Source organism: Doryrhamphus excisus, linkage group LG18 (assembly GCF_037039965.1).
Source record: "Doryrhamphus excisus strain RoL-2023G ecotype Guam linkage group LG18, RoL_Dexc_Guam_v1.1, whole genome shotgun sequence".
In the NCBI taxonomy this organism is placed as follows: domain Eukaryota; kingdom Metazoa; phylum Chordata; class Actinopteri; order Syngnathiformes; family Syngnathidae; genus Doryrhamphus; species Doryrhamphus excisus.
In genome coordinates, this window is record NC_136374.1 from 12,502,992 (window position 1) to 12,515,386 (window position 12,395).

The 12,395-nt window shown below is 42.5% G+C and overlaps 1 protein-coding gene across 2 annotated transcripts in view; it reads left to right on the forward strand.

Annotated features, from left to right (window-relative positions):
- Positions 1-8,732, forward strand: part of LOC131106420 (potassium voltage-gated channel subfamily A member 2) — a 53,979-nt gene extending 45,247 nt beyond the window's left edge. Inside the window, exons 1-2 of one of the 2 annotated variants that reach the window (XM_058055477.2) lie at positions 5,014-5,237; positions 5,968-8,732. In XM_058055477.2, coding sequence (XP_057911460.1) covers positions 6,075-7,571 — 1,497 coding nt within the window. In that variant the 5' untranslated portion in view covers positions 5,014-5,237; positions 5,968-6,074 and the 3' untranslated portion in view covers positions 7,572-8,732. Of the gene's footprint in view, positions 1-5,013; positions 5,238-5,967 lie in introns of those variants that run through there. The other variant, XM_078798412.1, reaches the window with a different exon arrangement.
- The last annotated feature ends 3,663 nt before the right edge of the window (positions 8,733-12,395 follow it).

The following is a 12,395-nucleotide window of genomic DNA, read 5'->3' on the forward strand; positions in this document are numbered from 1 at the left end:
TAAATAGATGCTCACAGAGATGACATATTCACGTGAGTTTCACTTTTCGAGTCATAATTTTCTGTATTTTATTTTTGTTATTTGACTTCAAAGTGTAGCAATCCAGGTTCCACTGTATTGGAACAAAAGAGCTCCATCTGGTCAGACGGTAACCTCCATAACCCCTAATGCAGAGCTGCCGTTGCTTCATTGGTGTGGACCGGTGTCCTTGTCTCATCCTGCTGGGCATCCATCTGATGATGCACTACTCTCCTCCCCCCATCTACTTCCTCTGTTCTTCCTCTCCGCTATCACTCCTGCCTCCTGTATCTCCATCTGTGTCCCACTCAGATGTACCATTAGCTACGGGGGACACACATTGAAGTACCCAGTGTAAAAACCACTTTCAGTCCTCCCAGCCAGGTCCGGTGTTGTTGTCAGTACAAGTCTGCCTCTGTTGCGAGGACAACTCACTTTCTGTCTCCTGAGCAGGGATGCTGCAGTGACTCATCTCCCCGAAGGACTCGACAAAAAGAGCCTCAGTGAAAGATGCTTGTGTGCAGGGGATGTAAGCACCCTGCTTGGGCTGAGAGGACACCATGCTAGATGAGGATAAGACCGTCTTATCGTGTGGGAATAATTCCATAATAAGGATTATACATGTGAGGGGTGCTGTGTCGTCATATCAAGAAGCAGAAAATCACTTTAATGTAAGCAGCTGGGACACAGACAAACATTTACCGTATTTTCTGGACTATAAGTCGCTCTGGAGTATAAGTCGCACAAAGCCAAAAATGCATAATTAAGTAGAAAAAAATGTCGCACTGGAGTATAAGTCTCATTTTTTTGCAGGTAATTCATTTTAGAAACTACTTGACCAAAACAGACATTACGTCTTCTTGAAAGTTAAGTTCTAACAATAAAAGAATAAAGAACAGGCTGAATAGGTGTAATATATGCTAACACAATAGTTATTCAGCTACACAAAAAATAAACATAAACAGAAAAGGTGTCCAGTGTTTATGTAACATAAACACTTTTTTCATTTATAAGTCGCTCTGGAGTATAAGTCACAGGAACAGCCAACCTATGAAAAAAAGTGAGACTTACAGTCCGGAAAATACGGTAATTTGTCTGCTTGCCTCACAACTGGACAAAAGTGTGGAGACAGACCGCTTAGACTTGGTCAGAACCAGGGAAGTTCCGATCTGAGTTTTATGCTGCTGATACCAAATTTCATCATCCATGAGTGAAATTGACCGATACCAATACCAATACCAATACTAATTACATAGCTGAAGAATACATGTGTACTACTGACTATATTATGGGGTCACCAAGGTTTTTTGTTGTGAGAGCTTCTTTTACAAACTGAAAATGGCCAAAATTCTTTCTGTATTTATTTATGTATGAGAACTGTGGTTCTAGACCTGCTCTGTACAGTAAGTGGCTTGAAATAACTTTCCCCATCAGAGAAGAAACAATTTCATCTAAATATTTTTGGCAGTGAAGAGTCAAGGGTGCACCCCACCTGGAATAGGCTCCAGCCCACCCCGGACCCACATGAGGATGGATGGATGGATGAAACTGTATTAACCGGAAGTGGGTGTGGTTTAACCGGAAATTAGTCAGGCTTAAATCTGTACATTATTTTAAATCTGAAATTAACATGGATTAATCAGAAGTTGGGCTGCACGGCGGTCGAGTGGTTAGCGTGCAGACCTCACAGCTACAAGGCCAGGGTTCAATTTCACCCTCGGACATCTCTGTGTAGAATTTGCATGTTCTCCCCGTGCATGCGTGGGTTTTCTCCGGGTACTCCAGTTTCCTCCCACATTCCAAAAACATGCTAGGCTAATTGGCGAGTCCAAATTGTCCATAGGTATGAATGTGAGTGTGAATGGTTGTTTGTCTATATGTGCCCTGTGATTGGCTGGCGAACAGTCCAGGTTGTACCCCGCCTCTCGCCCGAAGACAGCTGGGATAGGTTCCAGCACCCCCCGCGACCCTCGTGAGGAAAAAGCGGTAGAAAATGAATGAATGAATGTGTACTGTGTGTGTATGCATGTAAGTGACTTTTTAATGAGCTGTGTGAGTTGGTGATTGATGCAGACATGGCAAAAAGGGAAATAATGTGTCAACCTTGCTGACTGTCTTTTTTCTCAAAAGCACCGTATTCAGTATTACAAGCAGTTTTCCAACTGAATTTATATCACCAGTAAGCAAGCAGACAAAGAAAGAAAAAATTGTCAGTGACAGATGCACAATCGTGCCTGCTGTTTTGTTGGTGGGATGGCCACATGTCCCGATATTTTTGACCATTTTAAAGCATCTTTGTCTGCTGCAATGCTGCAAAAGAGGTCAGTGGAGTGATCAGTTGAAACTACAGAAAGAGAAGACAAACCCAAAGGCGAAATGAAACCTTCTTCTCAAGCTCGCATTTCCGCTAAACAAATGAAATGTTATCTGCTGCTATCCATTGTCTGCTGCAATCATCACTGCATGTGGAGGAACGTTGCGTGTAATTAAAGCCAGTCGTCTGACACAAAGTGAGCCGGGCCCACGAGCCGGCATTAACAGGCTCCATAATAGGGCCCCTGACTCATAAATAATGGCCGCCCTGTCACTGGGAACCTGGGAAAGCCATTAGGAAGACGGTGAGAGGCATCAGCATGTCGCAGACCTTGATGGACTCTGCCAGGACTAACCCTGGCAAAGGCTATATCGTCCCACACAAATCACCAACCCCGCCTCTTTTTCATGTGTGACGGGATCCCCGCTGACCTATGCCCCGCTCCTCCTTTTCGATGTCATGTTCGGCAACAGTGTTTCCTCCATTGCTACTTTCCAGAGCTCTGCACACAAAATGCAATTGATCTGTTTTCTTCTCTCCACCCAAATATAGCAGCAACGATGGAAGTTTAGTGCTATTTTAGTCACCTTTTGGATCTATTATTAATGGAGGCTTTGTTGCCATGCATGCAAAGAAGGTTTCAATTACATAAAACAAAGGACTGGTGAAGAAAAAGATTCCAGTCTGTGGCCTTGTTCCTGATCGCCACTGTACACTGTGCTCAATATGTTCCGTGTAGATACCCGGCACACACCTGCACCAAACCAAATGTACTGTATCAAAACGTCTAAAAATGAAATGGTAATGGTTGTATTTCATTTGAACATGCATCAGATTACAATTGAATGCATCACATAATCAGTTCACAGTTCCACATGTCCAAAAGGAGTAGGAAGAAGCAAAGCTTATTAAATCCTACCCCTCCATCTGGTACTTTTACAATCAGTAACTGTTACATTTGTTCACTTCCTGCTTTCCATAATACAGTTTAAGGTTGTTGTTTTTTTAATAATGTACCTCGTACAGAAGTACGAGGTGATATGACCATCCAATGACATAATGTGTACCATAGTAAGTGTCAATATAGTGATATGTATAGCACATCATGACTGGTTCAAGACTCTTCATCCTTGTATTTAGCAAACATCAACTGCTTGTATTGTTTCTTGAATTGGCTCATCGTTGTGCATTGTTTGAGTTCCTTACTCAATCCATTCCATAGTTTGATTCCACATACTGAAATGCTATGGCTTTTTAACGTAGTCCTAGCATATAAGTGTTTCAAATGTAGTTCTTCCCTGAAGAATATTTCTCCTCTCTTGTAGAGAAGTATTGGATGATATTTTTAGGTAATTGGTTATTTTTATAGCCTTATGCATTATTTTAGCTTTTTGAAGATGAACTATATCAGCAAGTTTAAGTATTTGTGATTTTAGAAATAAGGAGTTAGTATGTTCTCTGTAGGCGGCATTATGAATTATCCTTACTCACCTTTTTTGCAGTACATTTAGTGAGTGAAGATAATAGACAGCAGCTTCTAAAAAAACACACACATTCCAATACAATGTAATGTAATTGGGAATCATCAGAAGTTCCTGATTTCCTAACAGCAAAAGAAAAATATTTCAATCTGTCATCGGTATTTTACACTGGACTGTTTTGTGAACATGGGCCAGTATGCGGCTGGACTAGCCGACAAGTAACAGAACAAAAGTCTGTGTAGCATTCCTTAGTGTGCATACACAGATTAGTCTGGAGTTGCTAATAGCCATTTCCCACCACAATCTGTGGGTCTACCTTCTTTTAAACACTGGTCGTCCGGCGAAAAATGTGTATTGACCATGTTACAGATGCTGCAGAAAACGTAAAGCTAAATTGCTAAAGCTCCATACCAGAGACATCTTGAAGTAACCTTTTTTCTTGTGAAACTTCGGACTGTTCTAGTGACTACCTCCAGATCGGATTCGGGATCCAACACATATGGCTGTATGTTAAAAACGGTGATTTACTTTTTACAATGGTAAATCACTAGTCTGATACCGTTTACAATTCTAATAAAGTTGGGTTCTTCAGCTATTCGGACAACACCGGAACTCCTTAGGTGGGCGTGCCTGGTGGTGGGCCGTGGGTGAAGTAAATGAAAACAGACTGTTTTCGTGGGAAGCATGACATCCAAAAAAAATACAGCTGGAATAGGTACAGACTCTGGAAGATCTAGAAAGCTTTCTGTGCTGGTTATCATGTGAATAGCTGTTCTGTAGCAGTCCACAACTCAATACAAAAGGGCAGAAAAAATTAGCATAATGGTCCCCTTTAAATGCCCCACACTGCAGAGCCGAGAAGACATTGAATGCATCTTTCCGAGGAAACCTCCCTCCCTCTTAAAAAAAAAAAAACTCTCCGCTGCATGCACGAGCTTGGGACAACGTGGAAGCTGTGTCCGCTCAGCTCTTGATCCTGAACATTCCTATAACATTCCCAGGTAGCGACTAATTAGAAAATGTCTTAAATGAGATCCTCCATCATTCACCTTCCATCCTCCAACGGTCGTGATTGTTTACCTTTTGCGCATCATTGTGCTGATTGCAGCACCTTTTTTGGCACCTACTCTCCTCCACCCCCTTTCATTTTCTAATCCCCCTGTCCACCTCCTCCTCCTCATCATCATCATCCCACGACAGCCTATACTGGAGGAGAGAGGAGTCGTGGAGAAAGGAGGGAGGGGAAAGCGAGGACACACCCGCCCGCCCGCGCACCGTTGCCTTTGGCCGGTGCACACCGTGAGGATGCAGCAGACAACATGAGGTGATCCCACACTGGAGATATATTTTGATATGAAAAGCGTTTTTTTTATTTCAAGAGAGGAGAGCTGATTGTCTCGGGATCTACGCGGAGATGACTGCAGGTATGTCTATACAGTACAGCCTATGTATGTACACATCGAGGCGGCTTAATATGACATTTCATCTTTTAATTTAATGCATGTCTGCCTAAAAAGAATAGCGTTTGTGTCACTCACCACCCACTCATCACCGAGCAACGATGCAGTAAAGCGAACATTTCTTCCCTTAGCTGCTGTTTCCTTCTGCTGTTCAATTATTTAAGTGTGTTTTTCAATATTTCAGCAACATAAGCAGCATCCTTTAAAAGCTAACATGCACACCCCCCCATTAAAAAAGTGATTACCATAAAACCTGTAGTGTTTGTTGTTAACCTGCAATAAGCAGCTGGATACCTTTTGTATGTATGTGTATGTGTGTGTGTGTGTGTGTGTGTGTTTGACTGCAGTGATGTTGTCAGCAGGATGCTGCATGCCGGCTGCATTGTCGTGTTCATGCATGGCTTCACCGCAAGAAAAAAAAACCAGACAGGTGCTGTTGGTTTTTGATTTCATATGTGTCCACTGCAGCAGATCCGGCATCCTAATGTAAAGCTGTTATGCTGACTTTGCCTGCATTGAAGCAATTGGCATGCAAGACAGCTTCCCCCCCTTTGCATATTAATTAGACTCCAGTAAGTTTGCATGAGGTGATTCCTGCTATTATTTATTTATTTTTTGCCGAAATCAAGAAAGTATCAAATGTCGCTTGTTTTAAGTTTACATGACCTAGTTGTGCATCTGTCCTTACATGCAGTCCCACCCTAAGAGGACACCCTGCAGCCAGCTGATCCTCCGCAGTTCCCTGCAAGGACCCAGACGACCTGAAAGGTGCAGCCTCCGCCTTCCCCCCAGCCCCACAGAATGACTGTTGCCACGGGCGACCCCTCCGATGAAGCGGCTGCGCATCCGGGCCACCCGCTGGACTATGACCCGGAGGCAGACCACGAATGTTGCGAAAGAGTTGTTATCAACATTTCCGGGCTGCGCTTTGAGACCCAGCTCAAAACCCTTTCGCAGTTCCCCGAGACGCTGCTTGGAGACCCCAAAAAGAGAATGCGGTATTTTGACCCGCTGAGGAACGAGTACTTTTTTGACAGGAACAGACCCAGCTTTGACGCCATATTGTATTACTACCAGTCAGGTGGACGGTTAAGAAGGCCGGTTAACGTCACGCTTGATATCTTCTCAGAGGAGATACGCTTCTACGAGTTGGGCGAGGAGGCAATTGAGATGTTCCGTGAGGACGAAGGCTTCATCAAAGAGGAGGAGCGCCCTCTTCCTGACAATGAATTTCAGAGACAGGTTTGGCTGCTTTTCGAGTACCCGGAAAGCTCGGGACCGGCCAGGATTATTGCCATCATCTCAGTTATGGTCATTCTCATATCCATCGTCAGTTTCTGCCTGGAGACGCTCCCCATTTTCCGCAATGAGGAAGATGAGATGCACAAGTCCCATGCGGAGATCTTTTCACCAGAGACCAACACGACCATCATTAGATACACGTCCACCTACTTTACCGACCCTTTCTTTATCCTGGAGACGCTCTGCATCATCTGGTTCTCCTTTGAGTTTCTAGTGCGCTTCTTCGCCTGCCCCAGCAAAGCGGGCTTCTTCGGGAACTTAATGAACATCATTGACATTGTCGCCATCATCCCGTACTTCATCACGCTCGGCACGGAGCTAGCCGATAGTCCTGACGACGGGCAAGCAGGACAGCAAGCTATGTCTTTAGCCATTCTCAGGGTTATCCGATTGGTGCGGGTATTCCGAATTTTCAAGCTCTCTCGTCACTCTAAGGGGCTTCAGATCTTGGGCCAAACCCTCAAAGCTAGCATGAGAGAACTGGGACTGCTTATCTTCTTCCTCTTCATCGGCGTCATTCTCTTCTCCAGCGCCGTCTACTTCGCCGAGGCTGATGAACCTCAGTCTCAGTTCGAGAGCATCCCGGATGCCTTCTGGTGGGCCGTGGTGTCCATGACTACTGTCGGTTACGGCGACATGGTGCCAACCACCATCGGCGGTAAGATTGTGGGTTCCTTGTGTGCCATCGCTGGTGTGCTGACCATCGCTTTGCCGGTGCCCGTTATTGTGTCCAACTTCAACTACTTCTACCACCGCGAGACCGAAGGCGAGGAGCAGGCGCAGTACCTGCAAGTGAACGCGCCCAAAGCTGACTCGGCGGAGGAGCTGAAGAAGAGTCGCAGCGGCTCTACCATCAGCAAGTCGGACTACATGGAGATCCAGGAGGCTGTCAATAACAGCAACGAGGACTTTCGCGAGGAGAACCTCAAGACCGCCAACTGCACACTGGCCAATACAAATTACGTCAACATCACCAAGATGCTCACAGATGTGTAGTCCGCCGCCCCGGACCTCGTCACATGTGCTGGAAAACTCAAAAAGGCAATAGAATTCTGAATTATAAGCTCCTGCCGCGCTTTAGTCCTGCCCTTAAACCTGTCAAACAGAGCCAGATTTTGCATTTGCATGTTCTTTTTTCTACGTGGCTCTTAAAAAAAAAAAGTCACGCTTATGAAGCCAATAATAGTGCACAAAAAAAGGGAGACATAAAAAAAAAAAAGCTTTTTCAAATAAACACTTTAGACGCTTGATCCCTCACATCCCAGGCTGCTATAGGCACAATAAAAAACTGTCTTATGCACCATCATTTAAAAAAAAAAAAAAAAACGTAGTCATGCGGTGGGTCTGTTGGAGTGGTGAGGTGCTCCGCAATAGTCTTCACGAAGGATGAATGACAGCCATCAGTGCTACTATGCTGGTGGTTCGACACCTTTATCTTTGGCACGCGCTAACATCAGTATCTGATGAGTGACTGAGAATGGCCTTGACGTCTCACTTTGCTTTTAACGTGCGTGTGTTACCATGCAAAATCCCATTCACCTGAATTGGTCTTATACCACAGAGCTTTGAGGACAACTTGAATGTTTCTTCTCTGGTTTTTTTTTTGTTTTGCTTTCGCGTTTAGTATTTAGACCCACGTAACAGATGAATAGGGGCCTATTAGTCAGTAGGTGCATGATTTTTTTTTTTATTTAATTTTCACTTATTTTCCCCACTGTTGTTTTGGCACACTGCCCTCTACTGGCTGCCATATAGTGTGTTAAACATCAACAATCTTAAGATGGGCATACACTGTACGACTTGTAAATAAGGTCCTGTCCACACAGGAACGCTCCTGTTCACTTCTGGTCATGTGACGGGACCACGACACGTTTGTCTGTGCGACCACGACAAAACAGCATTATCGGATTTTGCCAGCCTGGAAACCATTTTCAAAAAATACTGTTTCAGGGCACCGAGATGAAATGCTGAAATTAGGGCTGCAGCTATTGAATATTTTAGTAATCGAGTATTGCACTGAATTTTTTCAGTTGGGAAAAACATATTTTTGCTTGGTTGAAGAGCAATAATAATAATAATAATAATAATAATAATTTAATTAATTGATTTAATTATTTAGATGCAGTTTATTTCTGAAATGCACATTGTGCATAGTTTAGGGCATTTAAGGCTATACAGCTATACAGTGTATATATATATATATACTGTATATATATACACACTGTCTGTATATGTTATGTATATATATATATATATACACTGTAAATGATATAAATGATGTAAATGGTATATCATTGTAAGTGGTACAAAATATAACAACATAGTGGCTTAAAATATGATAGGTGGTATCTTACCACAGACTTGTTTTATCCGTCAGCCGTCAGTAATACCGTCAGCAACCATGACAGCGAAGTGCAGCCTTAGAAAGGATACACTTATTTTATTTTCATTGCCTTGCATTAGCCTCTTCAATCTTCCTGTGTCTTCAAAAAAACACTTTCTTTCTTTTTTGGCCTCGCATGGGTCACGTACTCCTGTTGGTGACGTATTCCTAATGTAGAAAAATTAATTTTTTGTAATCAAAGTATTCAAATAATTTGAATAATCTTTGCAGCCCTAGCCAAAACAATACTTGATGATTTCCGCATTAAAACCTTCCCGTGTGGACAAACCCTGATACTGGAATTAATTCGCTTTGTTGTGTGTTTTAATGCGAATGTGCTTTGTTTGGCCCTGCCAAAAAGTCATGGTACTGAACTGGTAGAAGAGTCCCACACTATCCACGTATGAGCTCGGGTGCTCAAACGCTTACATCAACTGTCAACTTTGCACCTTTGTCCAGTTGTTCAATGTGGGACGGTACAGTGTATGCCCACCTTTAGGGGGATTTCACACATATGGTCCTACATGACACTAGAAGCCTTTGCCAGGTTGCCGTAAGCACATTGCTGTCACAGCTTGTGACGCTTAACAATTTAGGAACGCAATTTGTGGTGCTCATCATGGGTGAAATAGAAACTTTTTACGAGTGGATATAAAGACACTATAAGCATGACCTCAACTTCATCCCTAGAAGCATGAATTAGAAGCTTTCCACTGAGACATAAAAAAAAAAAAAGATTCAAGCTGATTATATTATATTATACTATAGCTAGAAAATATGGCTTATGATATAAAATACACTTTCACCACCAGAGACTTTCTAGCAGTGTTGAAGAAACCCATCGCCATGTTTGTATTCTTTTTTGTGACAAAGCTAATCTTAACAAGTGAGCTCTGCTTCCAGAGTGCCAAAGAGACACTTTCACTCTCACACTCCTACTAGCCATTTCCCAGCATACCTCGGGGCGATATTTAATACCACAGAGATTTGGGTGGCGTTTAATTAACAGGAAAAAAAAAAAGAGTTTGGCTCGTCGTTTAAAGATTGGCTTTGGGAGTAAATAAGGTTCTGATTGCAGGGTGGTGTCCAAGCATTGGCTCAGCACTGCCAAGGTAGCAGCCAGGCACATCCATCCATTCATTCGTCCATCCATCAGCATCAGTGTAGCCGACCTTGGCTATCCTCCACCTGAGCCCCCCCCCCCCACCTCACAGTCTCGGTTGGACTATCTGATATATGACAGCGAGCCAGACAGTCTGTTTGTAGCATGTTTTTATGTTTCAATGAACTGGCTGTCTATTTTTACGCCTTCCCAATCCTGCTCACCGCGCTCTTCAACATGCAACAACACGTGTCATGCCACCGCTGCCAATGTGTGCTCGCCCACGTTCGCACTCACGTGGCGTGAAGGAGGAAAGACGAATAAGAAGAATAGATAGGAATAAATTTGCTTCTTTTTCCTTGAATATGGAAAAAAAATAGAACCTGCCGGATCAGTTTAGAAATATTTTGAAATGGATCTAAAAGCACTGATCCGAGCTGAATAACAAAATGGGAGTGTGTGTAAGTGCATAAGCAATGCATTCATGGGAAAGTTCATACAAAAAAAAAGACTCCTCCACAATGATACACTACAATTTTTAGATGTATCACGATGTACGACGAATATATGTAATTTTCTTACCATTGGAAGAATCTATACCAGTACATAAAAAATATGGCCCAACCCTAACGACAAGCTTGACTAAAACAAGTACATTTTGCCATGAAATTCTTTATTTTAGTGCAAAAATATATATATTTTTTAATGATATCCTGCTAGGCTGCACGGCAGTCGAGTGGTTAGCGCGCAGACCTCACAGCTAGGAGACCAGGGTTAAATTCTCGGCCATCTCTGTGTGGAGTTTGCATGTTCTCCCCATGCATGCGTGGGTTTTCTCCGGGTACTCCGGTTTCCTCCCACATTCCAAAAACATGCTAGGTTAATTGGCGACTCCAAATTGTCCATAGGTATGAATGTGAGTGTGAATGGTTGTTTGTCTATATGTGCCCTGTGATTGGACAGTCCAGGGTGTACCCCGCCTCTCTCGCCCGAAGACAGCCTCGATGGGCAATGAATGAATGAAAGGATATCTTGCTAAATTCTCATGTGAATGAGATATATGAGAAAATGTCCTTGCCGTGATTATTTGTCCCTCATTTATCATCTTATCATTCATTCATTTAAAAGGGTTGGGGGAAAAAAAAGTTGTCTACTGGAGTGTGTGCAAGTGACACAACCATAAAAATGGCTACTGCTCCACAAACATGGCTGACAAGCTGCACTAAAAACAGTAAATGTTTCTCTAAAAATGCTTTAATTTGTCATAATTGCACAGATAACCTTCTAAAAAAAAATGTGCTTTAATTAATAAAGCACCAAAACTTAAATTGTTATTTTTTTATATGAAATCCTAAAATGTTCTCATTTGGGTGAGAAAGGAGGAATATTGAGAAATGTCCTTGCTGTGTTTCTTTAAAATGGGATGAAAAAAATGTCACAAAGGGCGTATGTGAACGTGTTCTAATGGACTATTGTGTGAAAAACCTTATACAACCGTGCCAGGCCAACATGCTGCACTAAAAACATTAGTACATTTTGCCATGAAAATGCTTTAATTTGGCACAATTGCAAAGATAATATTGAAATGATGTTTGTTATAATTGTTTTTTTTTTTATGAAATCCAACTAAATTGTTGTATGAGTGATACAGGTGAGTGCCGATACATCCCCTCGCTTTGTTTACACGTCCTTCATGCTGCGTATCTTTTAGATGGGATGAAAAAAAACATTCAAAAATATTGTCTATGCATGCAAAAACATTTCTCTGGAAAGATCTTTTGTGGTTTAAAGTAATCGCAAAACACCTCGGCCACATCGCTGTAGCAGAAGTACTCAATGTTGACTGTTTTTCTTCATTTCTGCATATTTTCTGTCACTTATCGTTTTTTAAATGAGATCCACAAAATGTCATCCTCCACCAGCATATTCACTCCACAAGCAGGGAGCCTGACGGTGAGGAGGAACGGTGGGAAAATCTATGCATTGCTATATAAGAGACTATTAAAGCGCGGCTTTATACTAATAATGAACCATACTTTACTGGCACAAACGTGATGTGACACTTGCATTTGAAACAAACCTTACAAAACACACAAAAAATGTTGCAATATTCTGCTGTCTGAACGTACATTTAGATTTGTTCAGGGTTTGTTTGACCTGCATGAAAACACACACACACACACACACACACAAAGTGAAACAAGGTGACCAATATGCAATATGTATGCATGTGTGTGCTCAAGAAAGAATGTCTGATTATGTGACTTTCACTGAAACAATATGTGCAGTTGTTCATCCCCCCCTTCCCATATTTCATATAGAGGACTGGAAGCTT